We start from the raw sequence: 25732 nt of genomic DNA, 5'->3' as shown, positions 1-25732 counted from the left end.
AATTTATATTAAAAAGTTAAGAAAATTAAAATGCTACTATATTTTTTATTTGATATAATGATTTAGTTTATTTTTAAAAAATTAAAATAGAATATCAACTAAACTTAAAAGTACTTTGAGAGGGGAAAAAAATTAAACATCTTATTGAGAAATACAATAGAATATCCTCCACCCAATGAGCAGTCCTTAAATCCGAATACAATTTTTTAGCATCAATAATAGTCAATACAATCAAATAAATCCGTGGGAGGATGGATTTTAAAATAGGAAAATTATAACCAAGAATAAAAATGACAATAAAAAAAAACATAACAATATTAATAAAAATAAGACAAAACTTGAGTAGAAAAATTAGATCCACGGTTAGGACACAGCCGTTGAACCTGAAAAATATAGCAACTATGGTCCTATTTACACACACACGTCTGTCCCGTCTCGGTCAAGTCTCCTGTTTTAATGGGCTATTTGTAGAGAATTTTGAAAAAAGATAAAATGCTTAAATCATGAAGTAGGCTTTTCATAATTAAGAATTATGACCATTAATATTTGTAACCGGAGCCAGATTGTGGTGGTGCGGGTGGCATACGGTTAGGGGTACGACGACTGTTGGACCCTGATCGAGAATTCACGTCACCGTTTTGTGTTGGACCATTAGAGCCAGACCTCCTGTAATCCACAGGGCCGTTAGCAGCAGCTGCATCGAATGCAGTCCTCCAGTCGTCACCAACTGAACCACCACTTGTTCTCGGGCTACTTTCTGCGAGCAAGAAAATCCAAAAATTTATAATGTCAACACGATGTAAAGATTATCAGAGTAAGGAGTGTAAAAGAAGTTAACCCTACGGCTGTTCGACAAGAAAAACCATAAAGATTACATAGGAAGGTAGGATTGACAGATACGGTTCAATGGAAAGTAAAAATTCAAGCCTTTTTACAAAGAGCATTTACATACCTGCCCCAGCGCCACTGTCAGACCAATCAGAAGCAGAAGCAGCTCGATTGTCGTGTATACTAAGTTGGCGCGTTAATTTTGAAAGAAGTGATGACTGCTTCTGGAAACGCTCCCTTCTACGCTTTACATTTTGATCCTCTTGAAGTAGCTCCTCAATCCTATTCGTGCTTTGAGCACTACACAGTCGAAAACAATACGTATTCGGCAAAGACATCTATGTAAGAAAATCCACGAAATGACGCTACCATGGCCTAAAAGGATTTCATGGTCACAAACAGATATAGAAGGGTACCCAACCTGACGGAGCTATATAACTGATTTAGCATGTCTTCTTTAGCTTTCTCTACTTGGCAAAGAACAACAGCCTGCTCACCATCAGAGAAAAAGATATAAGCTTTCTTATATCCACTAAAAGAAAGAGACAAGGGGCTGGGTCAAAGAACTAAGCTTACCTTGGGGACATTGGCAGCTAAACTGTTCAATACAGCTTCGACATAACCACGAACTTCTTGAGACATCCATCGAAGTTCTTCTTCAGGATCAACAGGTCTTCGAGGCATTGTATCCTGTATGTGACAAGGAAGAAGAAATTAAGGTACAACTCTAAAATTAAAAAATGGACAACCAACACTGATATGACACTTTTAATGTTCACCTCTATAGGGACAAGAATACAGTCAAAATAGTTAATAAATAAACAATCACATAAGCCATTGAAAAAGCAAACATTTGATATACTGATAAAAAGCAGAAAAGAAGGCAGAGATGGAAATAAGATTAAATAACTTACGAGAGAACCATCTGAACGACTCTGTCGCATTCCGGGAGTGCCATCAGCTCCACCTTTCACTGGCCCTGTAGAAGGTTGAATAACTTTTGACAATTTGTTTAACCATTCAGTCTTATCAGCCATACTTTCAGCCTTCAACACAACAGCACTGTGAGCTGCAACAGAAACATGAGTTGCAATCAATCTTCTAATAAATGGTTTTATTAATAATAAGAAAGCACGATAGACAACAAGGAGAGGGTCAAGACAGGGGAGGAAAGGGGAGGAAAACATACCTTTCAAGACAGTTTTATAAGGAACCTTGCTAGTTATCTTGAACACAAGACTCGGTTGCTTATCTGAGCCATTAGCCTTTTTATCCTTCGAATTTTTTGGGGCAGGTTCTTCCTCATCTGGTATCTCTTCAATGCTGCATTCCTGCACAGGAACAAATGAGATAGAAAACTAGTGCCTCGTTTGGCTATCTAGTGTATTAACAGAAGAAAAAGCTTAATTACTACAAAAAGTATTAAAATGGTTAGTCATAACATAAAAAGAATAATTAGTATGAATTTAAACTTGAAATTAGAAAGATGAGTACAACTCTAGTAAAAAACAAGACCTCGTCAAAATAAATAAATAAAAATTTCCTTCCCTTTGCTCAAAACAAAGTCAGGTGAATGGCTAAAAGTTACAAAGAAAGCAGATTCCAAACTCCTATTTTAATATATTCAGATTTCTGGCCAAGTTGAGGCTTTTGGTAAATGAAAACGATCAAATGCCTCAAACCCCTTACCCAAATTTAACAATAGCCAGCAACCTCATAAGGTAATTATAGAAAGATCATCCGCTAGAACATTTGATACATCCTATATAAAAACAAGATGCCTAATATATTGAGAACCACAATGTACCAAGGTAGTAATACATGTAAGACATTTTTTAGATGGAATAAGCCATAAGGATACCAAATTTTATTATCCTTAACTGTCCCTTCATATTATTTTGCATATAAATCTAATTAATATCTAATCAGTGACTGATAAAACAGAATTCTACCACTTATGCTACTTTTAGTTCAACATTATTTCCACCTCCAATTTTGTTATTATAGACCCATAAAATAAGTAAAGTACCAAAATACTTGCACTCATTACTTGAAATGTTCAAAACATTTAACAGATACAAAACAACAACAATGGCCTCAAAATTAAAAGGTAAAGAAATGTATTCTTACCTCTAACACGATGACACCTCGAAAATGCTTTTCCTCTTGCTTTTTGGTGTAGCCAAGCTGAGAAATAAAGAACAGTTCAGAATCAATTCAACCATTTACAAACTTTTATCGAAGTAATGTATATCTGAATCACAATCACACAATACTTATTAGTATATATGGCTTATAGCACAAAGGACAGTATACCGCCATCCCAATTTGCAAAATAGATTTGTGTCTTAACAAATTAAGAAAAATATCAAACCTTTCCAGTCTTCTCATTCAAAACAAACCATCGCCGACTCCATCCATTAGTTTTAGCACTTTTCTTCAGCAAAAACCCTGCAGATAAAAAAATGTCAAAGGCAGCATTGCCATAGAAATTAAATAAGACTGTAGAGACATCCACATTTTAACAATTACAAAAATGCAGCAGGTTGGGGAAAATTAAGAAGGCAATTATCCATGATAAAGTGTAAGAAAAACATTTTGTACCAAAAAGTGTAATGTCTAACAACTTTTTGAAATCTAAATCAAGGCATCCGATAACATAAAGAAATAAACTGCTTCAACCATAAGTAATGAAGGTAACTGAGAGCTATAATTGATAAAGGGAAAAGTTTATTGCATACAAGAGCACATTTCAGATAGTTAAAACTTCTCTAAGATTCCACATATAACCAAAAAGAAGAGGAGGGAGAGAATGGCATAGGTGGAGGCAGATTATTCTGCATAAATAGAAATTAGAACACCATTCCAAGTAGTGCATTCAACCGTCTAAGCAAAACCAAAATGTTAAATCTAGAATGTGATATGAACAGATTCAATTCCATACTACCTCAGGAACACAATTTACCCATCGTAAGCATACTAAAACAATAAAGTAGTTCCAATCCTCAGAAGTTAATAATTTACATTTCTACTGGCAATGCCTATAAATTTTCTATTAATGACCACAGTATTTAAGAGCACAGCAAAAAAATAATGCTCAAAAATAGTATAACCAAGAACTTGAGTTTTCAGTTATAATCAAGTAACATAATGTGAGTGAGTTAATGAACAGACCTGCGGTTATTTCTTTATCAGCACCAGCAACTTTCAAAGCAGACCCCTCCTGTACTTCCTTCTCACCCTGCCCAAATTTCTCTTTCAATGACTTCAAGGTTCCACCAGTTTGCTGACCACCTGGTTGAGGACTTGGTGCCTAAGAAAGGGAAATATTAAAGCATTATTAAGAACATAAATCCAGTATAACAACTTCAGACATGAAAGTAAAGTAAAATAAAAATTATGCTGCTAAGACTTGGGAGTAAGTGTCAGCTAAGGTGCATTGAATTGTTTCTATGTTTGTAGTGGGTACAAAGCACGTGCATGTCCATCAAATATTTGTTCGACACTAGTTCTTGAAAAAAAAAAAAGAGAAATTGGAGCAACATAGCTAGAGATATTCATCTGCTTCAATCCCTGAATGAATAGCATTTAAGAAAAGAACCTACCCTATTCAGCATTCCCTGCTCAGCTTCATGTCCTTTCTTTGAGGACCGATTCTTCAGCTCCTCCTCCCGGCGCTGTCTTTCCATCCTAAAGTAAATAAAAAGAATTGAGACAAAAAAAAGTTAGTGGCAAATACAGGAAACCATGTAAGTTGGAAAGCTGGTGGCAAATACCTCCTTTGCACCAATCTAATAAAGTGCTGAGGGGGTACAAAAGCTCGCTCCATGTCAACAAGTGCCACAACCATTTTTTTGGCTTCATTTTTAAACCCATCCAAGGCAGCACTAGCAATGGCCACAACCTACCAAAAAAAAAAGCTAAGCCTTACAGAGGGGGAAGGGGCAAAACGATTACAAACAAAGGAACAACAACAACAGCAGAAAGCAAACAAGGGGCAAAACGATTACAAACAAAGGAACAACAACAACAGCAGAAAGCAAACAAGTTTAACTTTTTAAGATATAATACCTCTCTCTTAAATGGAGGGTACCTTCCCAAACCAGGTGTAGCATTTGCAGCAGCAGAAACTATGTCTATTAGGACACGGTGTACCTGTTTAGTACACAGAAATCAACATAGACAACACATGGTAAGCTGAAGTCGGTTAATAAGGAATTAAAGGAGAACTATTAAATTCATTCAAATCAAAAAAATTAATAGTACTTCTCATTCAGCGGGGAATAGAGAAAAACTACATCATGGGAAGAGAACTCAATGAATAGAAAAAGTAGAGCAATTCTATTATAACTGAAGAGCACACAGTACAACTGCACAGTAGGGTAGCAACATTAAAGAAGGGTACAGAACAAAGTTGCACAATATCAAAAGATTCTAACACAAGAAGTACAAATTAACATGCTACCTTCATGAGAAGGGAAAAGGTGGAAGCCTTTTATATAGTACATAAAGCATCAGAAATGGCCAAAATTTCCAAGCTCTAGGCAAAATCAATTTGAAAGGAAGCACACAAACATTAGACTAACCTCATCAACACAAAGACGTGCTGGTTCTTTGGCCAGCTCCAACACCCCTTTTATTAGAGATCTCAAACCCTTTTCAGGGGATATCAAATATGGCTGGTAACCATCAGCTTCTAATACAATCTGAAAAAATAAACATAGAAAGTCGGAGAACATGAAAAATCCTGAAAAGCAACAGAAGATACTGAATATATAAAAGATTGACAGTAAAACTGGGAGAAAACATACCCGTTTGACATTATTGATATCAAAATGTCTGTCTATTGGAAGCTGCTTGATCCTATTCGGAAAATTCCCCTCAAAACTGGCAACAATTTTCCATCCAGAACCCTGAAAGAGAAGATCCTTATTTCAATTGATATTTTTTTAAAAAGAAACTTCATAATTTTTTTTTTGGATGTGATGACTGAAAAAAGACAAGAAAACAAGGGGCCAACCAGCTCAAAAAGTGCTGCTTTATACTGTCATATTTAGCCAGTTAAATATTGGCATCCACTAGCAAAATTTACTTGCCAGAAAATCAATGGTATAAAGTAGCTTCCAAATCACTAGTTCATGACAATTTTCCATGGGTATAACGGAAACTGCTACTACAGATCCTTATTTCTGGAAGGTCGTCATCCATATTATGGACAGGTTCTACCATAGACACAGATCATACTATTCAATATTGGAACCCTAATATTTCTCCAGGAAGAGTTTCAAAGAAGCTCTCCATACTCACAATCACAATAACGATAGAACCCGTACCATGTCATCTTCCTATAGCAGTTACTTTTCTTTAACATCTAGTTTCAGTAAACTTATCACTCACCTCACCAGTTGTAATGTGTTGCAGAAATCTATCCTCAAATTCACGACAGAGTTCCAATGCAATAGCCCTTGTACCTTCAGCACTCTGGACCATCTGCTCACCAAGCCTTACCAACTCATCCTGAACAATTTGGGACTTCCCTTGTAACCTGTATTGACACAAAGGAGTAAGGGGTAAGAAAGTGGAGTAAATTGAGATGAAAAACACTGCCATGCTTCAAAGAGTAAATACTGATTTATCCTCTTTTACGACTAACCAATTTCATTTATAGCATTCTGAAAATCATGGCACATTAGATTCAGTTATGTTACTTGATAAGAGAAGGGTCATGCCGTGTATCCATAGACAGCCATATATAATCCAGCTTTCATCTGTCTTGCACTTTATGGAATACAAGTATTGAAGATTTTACAGACATACCAAGTAAACCTAAAATATCCATTTTATCATCGCAACTCTGAAAATTAATTGTTGAAATACACCGTACATTAATGATGTATCCCAGAAATATCAAGAAACAGTAAAATATCATAAATACAAGAATGTCATAATTATTATATTACGTGACTAGCAAACATTGCTAACCATAATAAAATATTTAAAATACAAATACAGTGAGGGTTCAAATAACTGTTACTTTGTAAGAAAAGCATGCTTTCTTGTGTAATCTCATATAGTATGGCGTATGTACCATAATAAAATATTTAAAATACAAATACAGTGAGGGTACAAATAACTGTTACTTTGTAAGGAAAAGCATGCTTTCTTGTGTAATCTCATACAGTATGGCATATGTACCAAATAGCTTTAGTATTGTAACTTTGTACGTTCTAATAATATTTTGATGGAGATTGTGATGAAAGACTTACAATTTTTTATATTCCATTTTTTATACTTGAATTTAATTTTAGCAGTAATATACACATCAATATATCTACAAACTTAGGGTCTAATCTAGATACGTTTGCTAACCTCACACTACTATTTAAAACTTCAGTTATCAGTGATTGCTAAACATACAATACATAAAATGTAGATATAGTTTGCAACACTAATCAACAAAGAAATTTAGATTTGTTCAACAAATTTCATAAATAATTATTGAATAAGCCTTTAACAGGTGCCTGTTTTAAAGAAGTGAAAACCGACGGACGAAAATACATTTACAGCATTTCAGTTGTACAAAAGACCATACAGATGCATGAAAGAAAGTAGAAAATATTTACCCAGAGAGGAGGTTTGGAAGCCTGACTTTCATGCGCTTACGAATCTGCTGTGCAAGAGCATCGACCAAAGCTATTCTTCCCAGCTTGTTCTGAGGAGCTCCAGTTAGTATGGATTTGAGGGTTTCAAACTCTGCTCTCCATGCTGTTTCCAAAGAATTTTCTGATCCAGACTGTGCAGAAGCTATTGAAACCGATTGACCAATTAAAGCAACCCACGGGATATCAGCAGTCTTTGGTGGTCCCTGATTTAACAGGAGAGCCTGAACAGCCGCAAGTGCTTTTTGCTCAGAGGCAGCTTGATCTATTTTGCTAATTACGCCAATGGTTCTAGTACCTATCATCAACACAAAAAGCTGGCTGAATTGATCACTAAAGAAGATTTCAGGAAGAATAAAGGTAGTGGTAACACAAACGAAGGAGAAGAGAGAAAAATTGCTCACTCAATGAATTAATTCAGCCTTTATCCAAGAAAAAATAAGTAAATAAAAACTACAAACAATGTTCCTTTACCTTCTCCATCATACTCTTTCGCAAGGCGGAGTGCTCGTGATGAAGCAATTTCAGGTGCTTGGGCCGCAGGAACAATAACTAATAAAATGGCATCATTACGCTCAGCATAATCACTAATCTACACAAAAGTCATCAACAAAGTTGTTATTAAATACCATTTTCATTTGCCATACTACAGCAACTCATACCAAATAGCTATCACAAGAACAAAGAGAGCGTCCACCAAAACTAAAAAGTAACACTAAGCTACCTACACTTGCAAATTAAATGGTCTTAAACCATTAACCAACACTTACCATTGATTCATCCATAATTCGCTGGTCCAGTCCAGGCAAGTCAATTAATTTCAGGGGAGGTGCTGAGGAATTAAAACTCATGTCAGATTAAAGGCAATGTAGTAAACAATAAAAGTAATCTGGTATATGCACAGGTAGCAAGGAATCAAATGAACCAAATGGAAATTCTCAGAAGCAGCAGAAATTTGGTCTTGAAGTAGTAACCATCAAAAGCCTTCTAATGGAATAAAATTAAAGCTTCACAGAGTTAACCCCCATTTGAGCTCACAAATCAGCATTTCTATCATTAATTGAGGGCTCCTCTTTTTCTTTTCTTTTTTTTTTTTCTTTTGCAAATATTTTTCCACTTACAAAAAGGTAAACTCAAACAGCCTTTCATCTTAGATACCTAGACATTTTGCAGGCTTGAATTGAAACTCAAAATAATTCACAGGATACTTCTTCATATAAACAGATCTAGCTCAATTTGTGAAGAATGTTCACATTTCTAAAGTATCTCTCATGTATGGAAAGCATTGTTATACACAGACATTATAAATAATTCCACCCAATCAGTTTATCATATATAGATGTCCTGTCATCATCCTGAAATTCCTGTAAAAGTTTCCATGCAATTAAAAGATAATTTTATTACACCAGCATAATACTTGTGAGCAATCTTTAAAATCAAACCATTAAATGTTTCTACCCACAAACAAGACTAACTTTTGAAACTTATCTTACAACATGTGAACAGAAAAAATTAAAAAACATATCTAATATAAGACCCAACCTGTACTTGTCCGCAGCTTAAGGTAAATCTCATCTCGGTTCTTTCCTGAGGAACTCTTACTTAACCTATCTTGTAAAGAATGCCGCAATGCACCTATAGAACAACAAAAAAAATTCAAGCAATACATGAGTAGATGTTTCAAACAAGATAGTTATGTACATTCCATCCTGGTGAGATCTGAAATTGTCTCATGGCGTGATTATTGGCCCAGTTCAAGTTTTCTTATGGCTTTGAATCCTCTAGATTCATGTTCTAGCCTATTTTCCACTAGCCAATTGGTTTCAGATACATCTACCTGAGGCATCTCAAACATCAATAAACACTTCCAAGATCTATTTCTTCAAAACTCAACTTCTTCAGCAGCTTTTATTAAGCATCAGGGTAGGTTAGTGATATCATGAGGGTCCTAGGAAGATGTTTCTAATATGAGCCACAATATTTACCAGAATTCAAATAGAATACTTATGGGTCTGTGCATGTATGTAATTGTAAAATTATGAGCCTTGAACATAGATACTAACTGGCAGAAACTTGTTGAGATTTGTTGTCGATTTGCAGAATTATTGATTTGCTGCTTATAGAACCATCCTTCTGTAAATCAATGCTAATAGGAGCCCTGGTAGCACCATTTTCACCGGTTGGCTGGGTAAGAAATAAAGCAAAAATTTAGGAACAGTATAAGCGCTTTAGTTCACTTCAGTTCAACCAGCAACAAAATGGATATCCCAGAAAAGAAACTTGAGCAAGCCAACTTACCAGAATAGGGTGTCCAATTAAACTGTTTAAAACTGCAGATTTCCCAGCCCCCTAGGCAATTTTTCAACAAAAAAAAAAGAGATGAAAGAAAAATAGTCAGGGCAACGTTTCTATATGCAAACAAATTGAAAGAAAAGTGATACCGCAGTGTTACATTAAAATTCCTAATATTATATTTAATACTAGCAAACATGTTTAGAATAAGAAAATAGTAAATCAAATTCCAAATGAAGTTCAAATAAGACCGAATATTACATTCAAGCTTCTTTAACGAAGCAACGGTGATTTTTTCATTCCACAGCTCAAAACCCTTTCTAACCTATGACAAAAGTACAAATCAGCCAAGGATTTCGTCTTTATCGCTTAGATTCCCAATCAACTTAGTAATTAGAAATCAGTAAAGAAAATCCAATCTCAAGGAAACAAAAAACCACAAAACCCCCAAAATTCAAGGATCTACTCCTGCCAGCATGCCAGATACAGAAAAAGCTCAAAACCGAAACCGATGAACAAAAACAAAACTAAAACTCAATCCAATCTACAAATAGAGCAATTAACGACAAACAGTTTACTGTAAAGCAGATTAAAAGCTTCAAAAATTCAAGAATAAAAAATTTACTTAAGATATGAACAACTTACAACATTGCCGAGAGCAACAACGTTGAGGAAAGTAGAAGACCTCTTTGAACTTGAGTTTTCATCAACATCTTCGTCGGCAAGCAACGCCGCCGCTTGCCTCATGGAATCTGAAAGCTGTGACAACTCTTCGATCGCTTCCATTTCTTTTTGAATCTAAAGATCTGTTTCCTCTTTTGGATCAGTGAAAATCAAACAGAGTAATGAAGAAGACTAATCGATTAAAAGGTGGCGCAGATCGGAGCAAAATCAAAGGTGGCGTAGATCTCTGGAGCAACAATTCAGAGATTTGAAAAAACAAAGAGAGAGGAAAGAAGGTACAGCGTCTCTAAAAGTCTTTTCTCTCTCTGTTTTTTTTTTCTTTTTCGCGTTTTGAAATGTGATTTTTCCATTTCAACTCCTTTTCTATCTGCCGTTTTTTTAACATTGTTTTAACTGTTGGGTAAAACATAAAAAGGAAATTCAAAAATCAAAATTTACCTCCCTACATTTTTATTTTTAATAATTTCTAATGCATAAATAAATAAACATTTACACCATATTTGAATTAACAATTGTAAAGGAAAATAAAGTAAAATAAAAATAAAAATTTATATCAAGGGAATAAAATAATTATATATTATTTTGTTTGGATTGTTAAAATTAATAAGAGAAAGGAAGTAAATTTGATATTATTTTTACAATTGATATTGCGAAAAAGTATGATAAAAAATTAAAATATTTATTTTAGACATAATATTTATATGTTAAAATTTTAAATATAATAATAAATAAATTTTAAATAAAATAAAATAATGATATATGAAATATAGAATAATATTAAATATAATACTAAATAATATTTAAATTATTTAATATAATAATAGGTAAATTAGAAATTAATCTAAATTTTTAAATATTTAATATAAATAAGAGCATTTAGATAATTTGCACCTCCAAGGGTAAAAACCAAAAACATCTAAGCCTCACTTTTACAGTTGGGTGGAAAAATATTTTTTCAATGTATTTTTTACCCCAAAAACCAAGTGTTTGGCATTGTTTTGGGATAGAAAAGTGTTTTTATACAGCCAAACGTAATGCCAAACAAGGCCTTAACCATTTTTGTTTGGTTAAGTGGTAAAAAGGAAATGAAAAAACTAAATATAGATAACTTTTGGTGCTTTTTTATATTATAGCTTCAATGGAATGTGATTTTTTGAAATATAATTGTCAAGAAAGTTAATTTATAAGGTTAGTAACCTTTTTCAATTGAATTCTGTGGAATTATGTGGACACGATAGTTTTAAAATTGTGTCATGATATCACTTTAAAAAAATTTAAAAATTAAAATTATTTCCATTTTTTAAAATCATTGTTTTTTTTTTCTGGAATATATATTATTTAAAAAATTCAAGTGATAATATAACATTATGAGATGTCATCATAAATCTAAATATAATGATCAATTTTAGAAATTTTTTCGAGTTCAAAGATTAGCGTGGAAGAAAAAAATTTGGGACTTGGAGAATTTTGTCAAATTTGAGGAGTAATGTTGTTTTATCCATTTGATGTAACTTTATTTTTAGTAAAAATACATCTTTAGTCTCTCACACTTTCAATGTTAAATAAATTGGTCTCTTTCAAAAATTTTGGAGTAATTAAGGACAATTAATCACAATAGTTTATGTTTTCTTTCAATTGTACATCATTTTGATTGATATAATAACACATTAAGTCCTCAATATTAACATGTTCTATGATTCTAGTATTGATTCTAAAAAAAATTGAAAAATGTATAAACTTTTAAAAATATAAAAAATTCAAAAAGAACACGTAAAAAAACTTTACTTTAAATATGTATAAATAGACAACACATATAAAAATTGAGAGCTAAATTTGTTATTAAACCAAACAAAATTATGTGAATTTGAAATAATAATAATAATAATGTAATTAATTGTCCTTATATGTTTATTTTCTAAATTGACAATGACTAAATTATTTCGATTTTTGTTGAAGGACTAATTTGTTCAATATCAAAATTTAAATAGGTTGAAGAGGTATTTTTATATTTTTACCTTTCATGTTTGAATTTGTTTCGACAATACCACCTCTAAGGTTCAAACTAGCGTTCTCTCCTTAAAGGTGCAACGTACTTTATCGCTATACTAACACTTTAATGTAACTTAATTTAGTAGAATATGTTTTCATTTTATAAAATATATTTTTAATATTAAAACTTATTTTTTTAATAAAAATTAAGGAGAGGATGTAATCATGAAGACTCAAATCTTAAGTATTGAATTACCAACACAAAATTTTAACCAGTTGTTGCTTCATTTTGTTAACAATATAATTAAGCTAATTGATTTAAATAAATTTATTTAATAATAATTTTTTCCATTAATAATAATTTTAAATAGTTCTCTTAATATTTTATATTAATATTTTAATGATAAATACATAGATTATAATTTATAAATTATTAGAAATAACATTTTTATAATGTAAAATTTGAAAATTTTAATAATATAAATACGAGTACTTATTTAAGTCATGTTCAATTTTATTTATTCTTTCCAACTTCTACATGTCACTATTCAATCTCGTACATAACTTTAAATTTAAATTATAACATAATATAGTTATTATATGATAATCTTCAATATCAAAATATATTATTTCGGTAATATTTAATTTAAGTTTTAATTAAGCATCGGTTATTATTAGTCTATAAAAAGTAATACAGACATTATAAGATAAAATTAGTTGTAAAGTAAAATGCTTCAATAATATTTCGTAGCAAATATAATTAATATTATGTTTATTTTCATAAAAAAGAGCTTTTAAGAATATTTTAAAAAATTATCAAACAATGGAAATTATTTCCCACACCATAAATTATTAGATTGTTCATCAAAATTAATATGTTTTTCAAAAATCATTTTTACGGATTTTTTAATAAAATAAAAACAACTTAAGATTAAGATTATAATATGATGCATTAGTGGTGGAGTTTTTAATTGTACGAAAAGATTAAAACACGTGTGTTTGTTTAAAATATTAAATAAAAACATGTAATGATTTATTAACTATTGTTTATAAAATTTAAAAATAATATCATCAATGTATTAAATAATTATTCATTAATTTAATATTTAGTTTGAACTTATAATTAGATCAAAATTACCTATGAAAACTTGGTTTAATGGTAAAAAAAGTTCAAAATTCATCATATTTAGTACCTATAATGATTGTTTCTTATCATAATTGTCGATACCATTATTGTCACAAGATAAAATTCACATGCCAATGAGAGCATATCATTGTTGTAAAAACATAAAACTAGGGATATTAAAGCTTAAGTTGAGTCTTATCGTATACAAATTAATTAGAACTTTTTTCATATTTATTATAGTAAAAATCCCATCGTATCTAGACTTTTCTTGAATTTATTTTGATTTAGCTCCAAATATATTTCGATATTTAATTTAATTGTTCTTTATAATGTGAATTCTTTTTAAACAGTGACGGTTAGTCAAAGGAGGCAAGTAGGAGCCTTAGCTCCTCTTGGCTCAATGAAAAGATTGTTTTATAACCCCTCCTCAAAGTTAAATATTAAATTGGATCCCTTTTTAACATTTGATTAAATAGAAAATTATAATTTCAACACTTTTGAAAATTTAATAAATTAATTTAAAGATTTTTTAACACCAAATTTTTACCTTTAGTCCCCAATTTTTATAATATTATCTCGACTCTCTTAAACAAAATTTTTTACTTTTTATGGTTTCCGAATTTATTTTAATTTAGCTACAAATATATATTTCAATGTTTAGTTAAATTATATTTTGTAATGCTTGATTGAAAAATTAATTGTACCAGTACATATACTTAAATCAACGTAATCAATTTTGAATTAATGCTTATTCATAAAAAAAAGTTTTTTTAATTTTATTTTTAATTTGTTCATAAAATAAAATGCGTGTATTTTATAAATATATTGTTCGCATGATAAATTATTAGTAAAAATAATATACTTAATAGGTAAGGAAATAAAATTCTAGAAAAAAAGGAATTTGGTCATGGCTCTACGTAAGTAGGAACCTATTGACAAGTCAAAAATTTGCACTCGTCCAAATTCTAATAGTAATTTGATTTCATACTTTCCATTTTAGTGGCGTACTTGGCCTTTGGTATCACTCGCAAAAGCACCATGATGATCTAATTACAACGGTAATAATCAAAGCTTTTAAAATTGGATTGATGAAGTTATTGATTTATCAGTTCAAATAATTTAATTAATTCAATCGGTATGTTCGGTTTAATTAAATAATTTATTAAAAAAATTAAAATATATATATTTAAAATTTTGATTCAACCAATCTATTGCCATTCTCCATATCAATATTGTGATCAGTTCTCAATCCAATTAGTCTATCGATCGTTTCGATTTAACTCAAACAACCATGGTAATGGTACAAGTTCAAAAGAGATTTCTAGGTAGCGATTCTGCATGGCGATTTGCAATGGGAGAGTTATGACGGAGAATGAGAGAAAAGGAGAGTGAATAATTAGTTTTTTATAAATATTTTGGTTATTTATTTTTAATTCATTTTGATTTTGATAAATAAAAAGGGGAATTTTTTTAAAAAGTCCCTCTTATTAGTCGTTCAAAGTTTTGGGTGTGGCTCACTACGCCACATCTCATTATAATATTGGGTCATCTGTCAATTTGTGTCAGAAATTAACACCGTTAAGTTGAAATACCAAAGTGATGGAAGAAAAAATATATATGGGTGCCAAATTGAACAAATTGAAAGTACATGTACTACATTGACAAATTCATTAAAATGCAGGAGTAAAACTTGCCATTATCCCAAATATTTACTTTGAACTCTATGTTAATCCATAAATTAGTAGAAATATAATACTTAAATAATTCGTGTATTTTACATTTCATTTAATGTGTTGCTTTAAAAAGCTTAGCTCACATTTTGGCAGTTAAAGTGTTATTATTTTTCCACTTTTGTACCTAAATTTTTTTTCTCAAATTAATATTTAAAGTACCAATTTTTTTATTTATTTTGTAACGACAATTAAAAAAAATTCATTAGCCAACATTGGCTAATGAAAAAGCACCATGTAACATATTTTGATTAAGTTTATTTAAAATAAAAATTATAATTATAATATTAAATATTTAAATATTAACAAACTCTTTTGACTTTAATCGACCATTGACCAATATTAATTGATCACATGACATGTTCCAATAGCGTTACATGATCTGTCAAGATTGTTTAATGGTTGATCAACGCCAATCAACAGTAAGTCAACATTGGTCAACATTCAATCAAAGTCAAAAGTGTTTTTAATATTTAAATATTTAATATTATAATTTTTATTTTTAAATTTAATATTTTATTTTAAACAAACTTAATTGTCACGTGATATTTTTATTGTTTAAAACATGTCATGTGACACTTTTTCATTGGTCAAAATTATTTAATGTATTTTTTAACAGCAGTTATAGAATGGAACAAAAATAAAATAAATTCATACTTTTAAATATCAAATTAAGAAAAATATTTAGATAAAAAAATGAAAAAAAAAACCGCCAAATCGTGAATTAAACACATTTTAAACTATCCTATAGTCAAAACATGCCATGCTATTTTGATTTAACACCATTAACTAGAGTTAATGACGTGGCAATGAATAATTAGGTGATGGCCAGAAACATTAATATTTTGAATATAAATAGTTCTTAAAAATTTAAAATTAATATATAAAAAATTTTCACGATAATTTTTGAAATGATATAAGGAATCAAAATTATATTAAAATATAAAACAATAAAAAGTCTATTTAAAGTACAAAATTATTTTTAAATCTATTTTGTTATTTAAAAAATGTTTTTAAATATAGCTTGTTCTCAATTGGAACATATTTCATAATTATTTACATAACCTCAATCTTTTTCTACCTTCATTTGTGGTTAAAGATTCAATCTTCGTCCTAAATATAGAGTAGTTTTAAAACTTGTAGCTTGCATCTACTCTCTTAATGGATTTACAGAATACGTAGTATTAGTTATTGGGTTTGCTTCCGTAGATATATTGAGAAATAAAAATAATTAAAAATGTCAAGTAACAATCCCTAAAAAATATTTATGTATACAGTTGATTTCACGAGTTAATTAAATATTGACTCAGTTGAAAAATTATTAAAATATCTTTAATGTATAAACTATAAAGTAAATTATATTACTATAAAAATTTTTATCCTTTTTTATATTTTTAAAAATCAATAAAAAATTAATCATAATAAAATTTAAACCCATGACAATAAATGTTTATGATAGACTACAAATGGTAGAAAGACTACTTAAAATTACTAAATTTATAACAATATTATAAGAGCAGAGATTTACTTATATTAGTGTGAAATTAAAGTGATTTTACATTCTTCTACATATTTTTATTTAATTAATATTTTAACAAATTAACTGTTAAATTTAACAATATATTTATACTTATCATATACGTAAAATTTTAAATCGATTAGATATATCTATCATATTGATCTAAAATATTAGTTATATTAAAATATAATTAAGGATTGATTTTTTTTACATAAAACGAATAATTAAAATTATTAATTTATGCCAAACTTGACATACATAAATTGGAGGATAATATACTTTAGCGCATTCGAACCCACATCTTCCTACATCAACAACAATGTCCATATCAATCAAACTAAAACTCAATCGACTATATTAAATTCTTTACAAATTTATTAAAATCTATCAAATTTTTATTCGGCTCATGAAAATTAAAAACCCATTTCAAAAAGTTTAATTTTTCTAGAACTTTCCTCTCAACCGCCATTTTCACGCAGTATCCGGCGATGGCCGGTTGGACTTTGACGCTTGCGGGCATGATTGGCTTTAACCCAGATTTGGAACCACTTGAAAACAAAGAGAATCTTTTTTAAAATTGTTTCCTAAATATAAATAAAACAAAACAATATATTTGAAATAATTTCTCTATCTCCACCTTTATAAAAAAATATTATTTTAGTTATTAATTTAACTTTTTCATATTTTTAACTTTTAAATTTATATTATTTATTAAATTATCTTAAAATAGATAGAAAATAAATTTATTAACGTAGCATGCACGTGACGATTAATTAATCTTTTAAACATAAAAATTTAAAAATATTTAAAACGTACAAAAATTATTAAAATATTTTTTAATAAATAAATTAATTATCGACGTGATATATATGTAGATTTTCATGTAGACATTGCCATGTTAACAAAGTTAATAACATTAATTTTTCTATTTATTTTTAGGTGATTTGACAAATAAAAAAGTTTAAAATAAAAATAAACGAATATTTAAATAAAGAGCTAAAATGACATTTTTTATAAAGTTTGAGGGTCATCTCAATCATTATGCCAGGTAATCTTTACTTCAACCTCAATCTTGTTGCCGCAAGAGAAATGGAATTTTTCTTAATGGTGGGGTAACGGATCATGTAAATTTGGGTGAATTACATTTAAAGTCACTAAACTATTATTAAATTTTTTAGTCATTTTATTTAAAAAGGTTACAATACGATTATTGGGTTATTTGAAATTTTTCAGTTAAACAATTGAATTATCCTAAAGTTTTTATTTAAGTAACTGAGTTGTTAAGTTTATTTTTAAAGTCCGGCTAGTGAGATTCAAGTAACAACTTAATGATCGGTATGGTGGATCAATAGCCATCGCCAGGAAAAAGAACATATCTTAGATCCAAATCGCTCCGATGGTTAGTGTCGAAAATCAATGAAGAAAGTTGCTTGGATTTTAGTTCATAGAATTACAACATTCAAAATTGTTTCATAGAAAAGCTGATCTGTAGAAAAAAATAAAATGAGAGTTTTCGGTTGGTGTAAAGATACAAATAGAGGAGACCATACAATAACGGTTTTCACAATCCAATGACTTAAATTAAAGGTTCGAATAATTTAATGATCATTTTATACTTTTTTTAAATTGAGTGATTAAAACATAAACTTACTAATAGCTTAAGGCGTAGTTTACGCTATAATTTTTTGATATTGAAAAAATTGATATTTTTAAAGTATAATTATCACATTAAAGAATTGGGTTAATTTTTAAATTGGTCATTAAATTATAAAATATTTCAATTGGATTCCAAAAGTATCACTATTATATTGATAATATATTTCCATCAAATTTGTTATTATTTTGCACATCACATGTCAGCCCAAAATTGGTGTGAAACATATTTAAATATATAAATTAAATTGTAAACATATGCATATCTATTATATAAATTGCTTGAATTTTACATGTTAAAGGAAAACAAGAAATAACATATTTTTTTCCAAATATTAATAACAATTTTTTTTTGTTAATATATCATATCCAAACTATTCACGTAATAAATACACACATATTTACAATATGACATTTAATATTTAAATTAATGATTGATTGATGAAAAGATCTGGATAATACAATATTGAAATTAAGGATTCAATTAAAATATTATAAAATATAACAAAAAAATCTAATATCTAGATTAAATTAAAATATTTTAAAATGTAATAAAAAATTAATATCTAAACAATAGCTTGGCACCCATGTAAAAAAATATGTTAGAATATTACTTAATTAATAACTTTTTTAATTGATAAATTATAAAGATATAAATAATTATTAATGAAACATTATCAAAAAAAGAGTTTTATTTTATAGAAAATATTACATTACAATATGTTAAAAAAAATTTCCTTATAATTTTGCACGTCAACTTACGACAGCAAACATAGATAAATTAGTACAAATATAGATAAATAGATAATTAAATTAATACAAAGAAGTAAATTAAGGCTTTGGGACTCTGAAAGGAATGAATTTGATTTAGTATATGTAATATCATATATGAAGTTTGATTTTATGTGATGTTATACATAAAATTTTAATTTAATTTAATTTTCACAAATCATTAACAATATTGTCGAATTAATACCATTTTACGTTGATATATTATATACACAAATAATTACATTGATCCAATATAAAAATAAATGTTTTACTTTTTAAATATGTACAATTAAATTAAAATTAAAATTTCATACATACATATGAACCACAATTTAAATTTCATATATATGATTGCACCAAATCAAAATTTATGTAAATAAATTCACATTTTACCAAAGATAATCTACATGTATCCCTAAAGTTAAAAATGAAATAAAAACTAACATATACAATTCTCAAAAAAGTTTAAATTATAAATCAATTGCAAAGCACATGCATGCACTTAGTAAAAAAAAAATCCAAATTGGAAATGTAAAATGCCACCACAAAATTCTATATTAAATTGATAATATAAAAAGAATTATGCTACAACTGCATAGCAAAAGCAGCCAGGAATAACTAGAGGAACAAAATTTCCATGGCTTCTCCAACGTTTCAACACTAATAAAAGACTTGAAAATGCTCAACAACATATCTACCAATAGCCTCACAAATGCAAATAATCCGAATAGTAACGTTACAACAAATACTGCCATGAACTTGTTCTCCATTGATGTTTGCCTCTCCCAAACTTTTTCGATTTCCCATCTGAAATTTAATGGCCATTATTTTCAGTCTAGACATAAATAAAAACCCCCACCAAAATCCCACAAAAAAGATTTTATAGACCAACAATTTTTCAAAACTATGCAACTTTTAGTTAGCAATAAAACTATATACATGGAGGCCCCTGTATTAGTAGTTGGATTGCATTTTGCCCCCTCAACTAAAAAAATGAGCAAATTCGTCATTTCTGCTAAAAATTTTCATCCATTAGTAATATTAAAAATTGACATGACTCATGGAATAACCAAACAGTAACACGTGGCGTGTTATGTGTACTTCATGTTGATGTAAATGACCAATTTTAACAGCAAAAATAAATAGAATTTTTAACAAAAGGTGCTATTTGATCTAACATATAGGGACAAATTTGTCCCTTTTCTTATAGGGGGCAAAACGCAATCCGACTTCTAATACAGGGGCCTCCATGGTACTTTTACCAGCATGGAACAGATTTTAGGCAAATAGCCCTATGAACATGGTTTATATGGATGCACAAGAATGGATATGAAAATCATGAGCATAAATGCAATTTTAAGGTGAAAGTACCTGCTTAATTTTACTATTATAGAGATTGGATCAAATTATCTTCATTTAATTTAATCATTGTACTACTAAAAATAATCAAAATAAAGCCAAATTGTAACTGCGTTAACAATTACGGTTTAAAAAATGACATGAAATATTACTACAAACAAAAGATTTCATTTACAGAATCATAATTTTTTTTCAAAACATTAACTGAGTTAAACAGTAAATGCTAACTTTGTTGAAATTTAACCTTCTTTGATTCTTTTTTATAGTATAGGGATTAAAATGATCCATTTAATAGTAGAGGGATTAATTTCATTTGATCCCTATAATAGAGGGGCCTGCTAGGCATATTCACCACAATTTTAATCACAACTTTACCCCAAATCTCCTCCTTTTGCTTCTATTTTATTTCCAAATACAATGAAGGAAAAATAACTTCCCTTCCTCCCTCCCCCTCATTTCTTTCACTCCATTTTTCCTTTCAAGCAAACATAGTATAAATGTTTCATTCCCAAAAGAATGAAGAGACAACAAGAAAACCATCATACTTGGTTATCATACATGATATTACAAATTTGGTTTGACTTTGGTTTTTCTATATCATAACTACTTAAAAGTATAAACCGAAACTGTTTTGTATGAATTCAAGAAAAAGGTTTTACTATTTCAAATATATTTTTATAATAGATGTAAAATTTTGAATGCACTCACTGTTAAAAAAACTTCAAATGCTACAAAAGGAGATCGAACATAACCAAATTGATGAAATTGCCTATTAAAGGTTTTGTCGGTTTTAAGTTTCCTTTCATTTTAATTCAGCTATAATTGTCTGTTATTCAAAGAAAAAAATATCATGTTTTAACTATATGTTGTCCCAAAACTAGTAGAGAAGCAACCAAGGTGCAGCACCTTATTGGTGAATAACTACACGTTATCACTGGTACACATCATTTTTGGAAAAAATTAAAATAGTAAAATCATACCACAGAGTCATTAAACAAACTAAAATGCAATGAATTTTGAGCAAATTTATCATTAAGAGATAGAACTGACCTGAGATCAGCATTGTCTCTGACTAAAGTATCCAGCTGCACAGAAACCAGAGATTTCCAGGAAGCAATATCAGCAACATGTTTAGCCTGAAAACGAAAACCAAAATGATTAGAGTCAAATGCACCTGATTCAAATAAATAAAACTACTATTGAATCAACTAAGAGTTTCACATACAATGATATTCTGGCTTTCAGTGAGATCTTTTATGTTTGATTTAATTTTCTCTAGAACTTTATCTTTTTCTCCGATACCTTTGTCGAATTCTTTAAAGATATTGCCATACTTGTAATTCAAATCTTCTAAATACCGCTCCAAAACAGATAAATTTAAGTCTAAAGCTCGAACTTTCTGCATCAAAATTTTTAGAACACTGTCTCCAGGCACTCTACCAACTTGTTGATGCCGAATTTCTTCAATTGGATTGGGAACAACATTACTAGTAACATCAAATTGCATATTTAATTGATCCACTGGTGGCTCAGATCCCATTTCCTTGTTTGAATTTTGATTAATATCATCGCGTTGAGTGGACTCCATTTGTGAAGCCGGTTGTTTCTGATCACGTACTCCATCCTCAGGTCCAAACGGATTATCCTGAACAGAGATCAAATCCTCCAGCATCTTCTCCACTGCATCCACTCCATACACTTCAATAACACTTAGTGTACAATAAAACTCGGAACCATAATGGCTCAGAAGGTTTAACTTCAAATACCTAACCCATTTCGGTTCCTGAAGAACAAATCTCTGATCAAGCTTCACATTGGTGGCAGTAAAGTTCCCCAGATTAATCCAAGCATCTGTTGGAAAAACCAAACTCCCAAGCAACTCAAATGCTTTCAAATTAGAGGAGTAATGTTCAAAATTTGCTATTACAATGGTGTCTACTAAAGTTTCTTCTGAAAGTTCTATAACAACAAATTTCTCTTCTGCAGAACAAGGATTCCGGAGGTACTTGTCCTCGTCTCTGCCTAAGATATTAGAGGCACCCTTTGCTTCCTTGTTATATGCCAGGACCTTTGCTCCTTTTGAAGCTGAGGCATAGTTGTATTCTTTACCCCCAGGCTCCAACCTATGTGTTATTCCTGCCTGACCAGTACCAGATTTACTTTTAGAAATGAATGCTCGGCTCTTGAATTCGTCAAGACCAACAGGCACAGAATGGGACAGTCTATCAGACTTTGGAGAGCCGTTTTCAGATTTTATATCAACAACCGAGTTATCAGCATCAAGTTGCTCATGAGTAGAGACATCATTTTTGCAAGCTTCTTCACTTGCAGGTGAATCAACATGAAGAGCCGTGATCTCAGCACCATTTGTACAAAAACCATCATGAGAAGAAAAAGAACCAGATTCATCCGCCAAACATTGGCCAGGAGAATCAGAATGTTCATTGTCTCCCACCCTAGCTTCATCCCCTGTTGATAAGCCAAATGCTACAGATCCACCTATATAAAATAACAGGATTACTACTAGTAAGAGGACATGCAAATGCTCTCCAGCAATTAAAGATTATCAAACAGTACATAGGGAAGAAGACCTAAATTTTTCTAATTGGTTAAAATATGCTCCAAGTAAACACATGTACTACTAAGAGGAAAACACCAGTAACAAATGCACTCCAGGAGACAAATACTAGAAATATGAAAGATACCTAAATTCTCAGCACTACAATCAAACAAAATGATAGGACATTTAACGAATCAGAGTGCTGAAACCTTGAAAAATTAGCAAAGTTTCAAGACAAGGACAATTGGAATAAGTATTTAAGCTCCAACGCAAAGAAAAAGTATAAAACTGAATTGAGATACAGATTAAGAAAACTCGGGGAAAGGGTAATAGCTTAAAACTTCCTTCCGATTCTAGATAAGTCATTTGAAATAAGAATTACATTACCTTCAACATTTGCCCATAATTTTTTTCTAAAATGAGCCACCAACTAACCACAGACAGATTAAAAAAGGAAAGATGAAGAGACACTTGAATAAAAACAGAAGAACTAGCATAGATATATTAACTTGATGTTCTGAAGTTCAACTAAATTTATAAACAAAGTCAAGTCTAAAGGCAAAGAGAACCAGCAATGACAACAACATTCAGCATAAACAGGAAGAGCAGCACTGGAGCTAAAATGCTCTGCAGTGGCAAGCATGGGGTAACTGAAAAACAGAAAGGAACCGTGCCAACACTTCTTATTTTTCCCCTTCTAAGTATTATGTTACTTCACGTATTTGATGCAACTTAATTGAATTATTACTAGTGAAACTGTATCATGATATTATCCTCAGTTTCTTGCACTTCTTCAATTTATCTGTTTAATTGCAATTCAGCAAAGATGTAAAGCCATTCTAATTTAAAACTTTTTCAAATCCACTCCTTCATTCTCCTAATGTAATCATTTGCTTTCCAGGATCCAGATGACTTGCACCCAACTACTCAAGGCAGATTATTGCGATAATCACACACACAAAAAAAAAAAGGAAGCAAAAGTATAGCATAAGAAATGCCCCTTCTGATTCAAAGAACGATTACAATCTTAAAATAGTGTAAAGAGAGGAGAGTAGCGAGGACAGACTCCACTTTCAAATCAAGCAAAGATTAATCTAAGAGTAATATCTGCACATCTATTTAATCCACCATGATGAACCAAAAACATTAAAGAGTAACTCGATGCATGCACAATAATCATGTATGAACAAGAGATCTAATCGAGACTGACACCCACACAAGCACACAAGCAAACAGAACAATAACAATTCTGGTTCGGAGAAGATGACATTTAAGTTGAAGAGGACAATGACCGAAAAGATTACCTGTGTAACCATCACCATGACAAAGCCACAAGCTAAAGAGAAAGAGAAGCCCCCACAAAACAAAAACCAAAGACAGAGAAACCTTGTAGAAGCGACTCCTTACAGACATAACTCCATCCAAAGCTCTTCTTCTCAGAAGAGCTGTACGTGATATCTGCATAGCACATCAATCCAGTATGCCCGCAGACTTCAATATAAAAAACAAAAAGTGTCGATGAGAACCAATAGGCAATCATATACTACAACTTGTAGATTGAGCAAAAGGACTTAAACAAGTCAACAGAAACCAAATAAGGGGGAAGAAAATGATTGCTTCAAATTCAAATTTCAATCACCGACCCGATATTTAAAAAAAAAACCGAATCTAAAAATGGACATCCATTTTTCACATCAGCAACCACGAAATTTATCAATAATCGCAAACGACATCAATGATTCTTCCGTAAGGCAATCATATTCACATCCCAAAATAAAATTATACTATTGTAAAAGAAAAAAAAAAGGACAAATAGAGCAACACCGACTTGATTTGAATTTGAATTTCCATATACAAATCAAAACATTATTTATTCTTCTTATTTTTTTTTTCATTTCAGCAATTTTCTCAGCCATAACCAAACACCATAAATCATTCAATAACCAGAGAAAATCCAAATGAATTTAGTTGAAAAATAAATTCTTAGAAACTCGAATTGCACGGTTTAGATCCAATCTTACAATCATCAAAGATCTAACAAATAACAGAGCATAAATATTAATTAATAAAAAATAAAATCATAAGCCAAAAAATGCAAATCAAATCACCTGAAAATGTATACAGGGTGAAGAGAACAATAAGATTAATAATAATCGGTTATTGGGAAATTAAAAAATGAAAATAAAATAAAAAATAAAGAAATCATTTGTCGAAATTGAAAATTGAAATAAAAGAGAATGTATAGAGACTATAAAAGCACGAAGGAAAGTGTCGTGGGGAAGTAAACAAAAGAGAGCAACGAAACGGCGTAGTTATGGCAATGGTCCGCGTTTTCTCTTGTCCCATCGCCGTTTTAATTTATTTTTTATTATTATGTCCACTTTGGTAACGGCATTACAGCTTAGACTTTTTTTTTTTTTAAAATCAAACGATTTCTATTCCTTTAGATATATTATAAGGTTAAAATATGCTTCAAGTCTATGTATTATTCATATATTTGGATTTAGTCCTTTTTATTTTAAGAAATTTAGTTTTTTATATTTCAGATTTTAAAATTCAGGT

General features: G+C 30.2%; 2 protein-coding genes across 4 annotated transcripts; both read right to left on the bottom strand.

Moving 5' to 3' along the window:
* Positions 1–123: 123 nt before the first annotated feature.
* Positions 124–10840, bottom strand: LOC107909140 (dynamin-2A). Its single transcript, XM_041075234.1, has 22 exons — positions 10425–10840; positions 9786–9836; positions 9551–9671; positions 9030–9122; positions 8258–8319; positions 7962–8079; positions 7452–7785; positions 6226–6373; positions 5640–5741; positions 5415–5534; positions 4900–4983; positions 4605–4732; positions 4434–4518; positions 4003–4141; positions 3203–3279; positions 2959–3015; positions 2018–2159; positions 1743–1897; positions 1405–1518; positions 1250–1317; positions 953–1128; positions 124–757 (listed from the first exon to the last, which is right to left on the bottom strand). The coding sequence occupies exons 1-22, from the start codon at positions 10563–10565 to the stop codon at positions 540–542; spliced, it is 2733 nt and encodes a 910-aa protein (XP_040931168.1). The 5' UTR covers positions 10566–10840; the 3' UTR covers positions 124–539.
* An 8948-nt stretch (positions 10841–19788) lies between these two features.
* LOC107909139 (SUN domain-containing protein 3) lies at positions 19789–25494 on the bottom strand. 3 transcript variants are annotated; one of them, XM_016836577.2, is made up of 5 exons: positions 25279–25494; positions 24475–24661; positions 21836–23109; positions 21661–21746; positions 19789–20058 (listed from the first exon to the last, which is right to left on the bottom strand). In XM_016836577.2, exons 2-5 carry the CDS (start codon positions 24632–24634, stop codon positions 19809–19811), a joined length of 1770 nt encoding a protein of 589 aa, XP_016692066.2. In that variant the 5' UTR covers positions 24635–24661; positions 25279–25494; the 3' UTR covers positions 19789–19808. The 3 variants fall into 3 exon arrangements, with proteins under 3 accessions (XP_016692066.2, XP_016692067.2, XP_016692068.2); XM_016836578.2 differs by having other exon boundaries at positions 24475–24628; positions 25279–25492; XM_016836579.2 differs by lacking the exon at positions 19789–20058 and adding an exon at positions 20070–21085.
* Between the last annotated feature and the right edge of the window lie 238 nt (positions 25495–25732).

Source organism: Gossypium hirsutum, chromosome A08 (genome assembly GCF_007990345.1).
Source record: "Gossypium hirsutum isolate 1008001.06 chromosome A08, Gossypium_hirsutum_v2.1, whole genome shotgun sequence".
Taxonomy (NCBI): Eukaryota; Viridiplantae; Streptophyta; class Magnoliopsida; order Malvales; family Malvaceae; genus Gossypium; species Gossypium hirsutum.
Note: the sequence above shows the minus strand (reverse complement) of the source record. Positions and strands in the feature narration are given on the sequence as shown.

Coding starts and splice junctions, on each gene's coding strand:
- LOC107909140 (XM_041075234.1), bottom strand. CDS start 10,565: ATGGAAGCGATCGAAGAGTTGTCACAGCTTTCAGATTCCATGAGGCAA. Junction 5,742..6,225: donor AACACATTACAACTGGTGAG/GTGAGTGATAAG, acceptor CTTCTCTTTCAG/GGTTCTGGATGGAAAATTGT. Junction 5,535..5,639: donor ATATCAATAATGTCAAACGG/GTATGTTTTCTC, acceptor TTATTTTTTCAG/ATTGTATTAGAAGCTGATGG.
- LOC107909139 (XM_016836577.2), bottom strand. CDS start 24,634: ATGCAGATATCACGTACAGCTCTTCTGAGAAGAAGAGCTTTGGATGGA. Junction 23,110..24,474: donor TCATGGTGATGGTTACACAG/GTAATCTTTTCG, acceptor TATTTTATATAG/GTGGATCTGTAGCATTTGGC. Junction 21,747..21,835: donor CTGAAAGCCAGAATATCATT/GTATGTGAAACT, acceptor TTTCGTTTTCAG/GCTAAACATGTTGCTGATAT.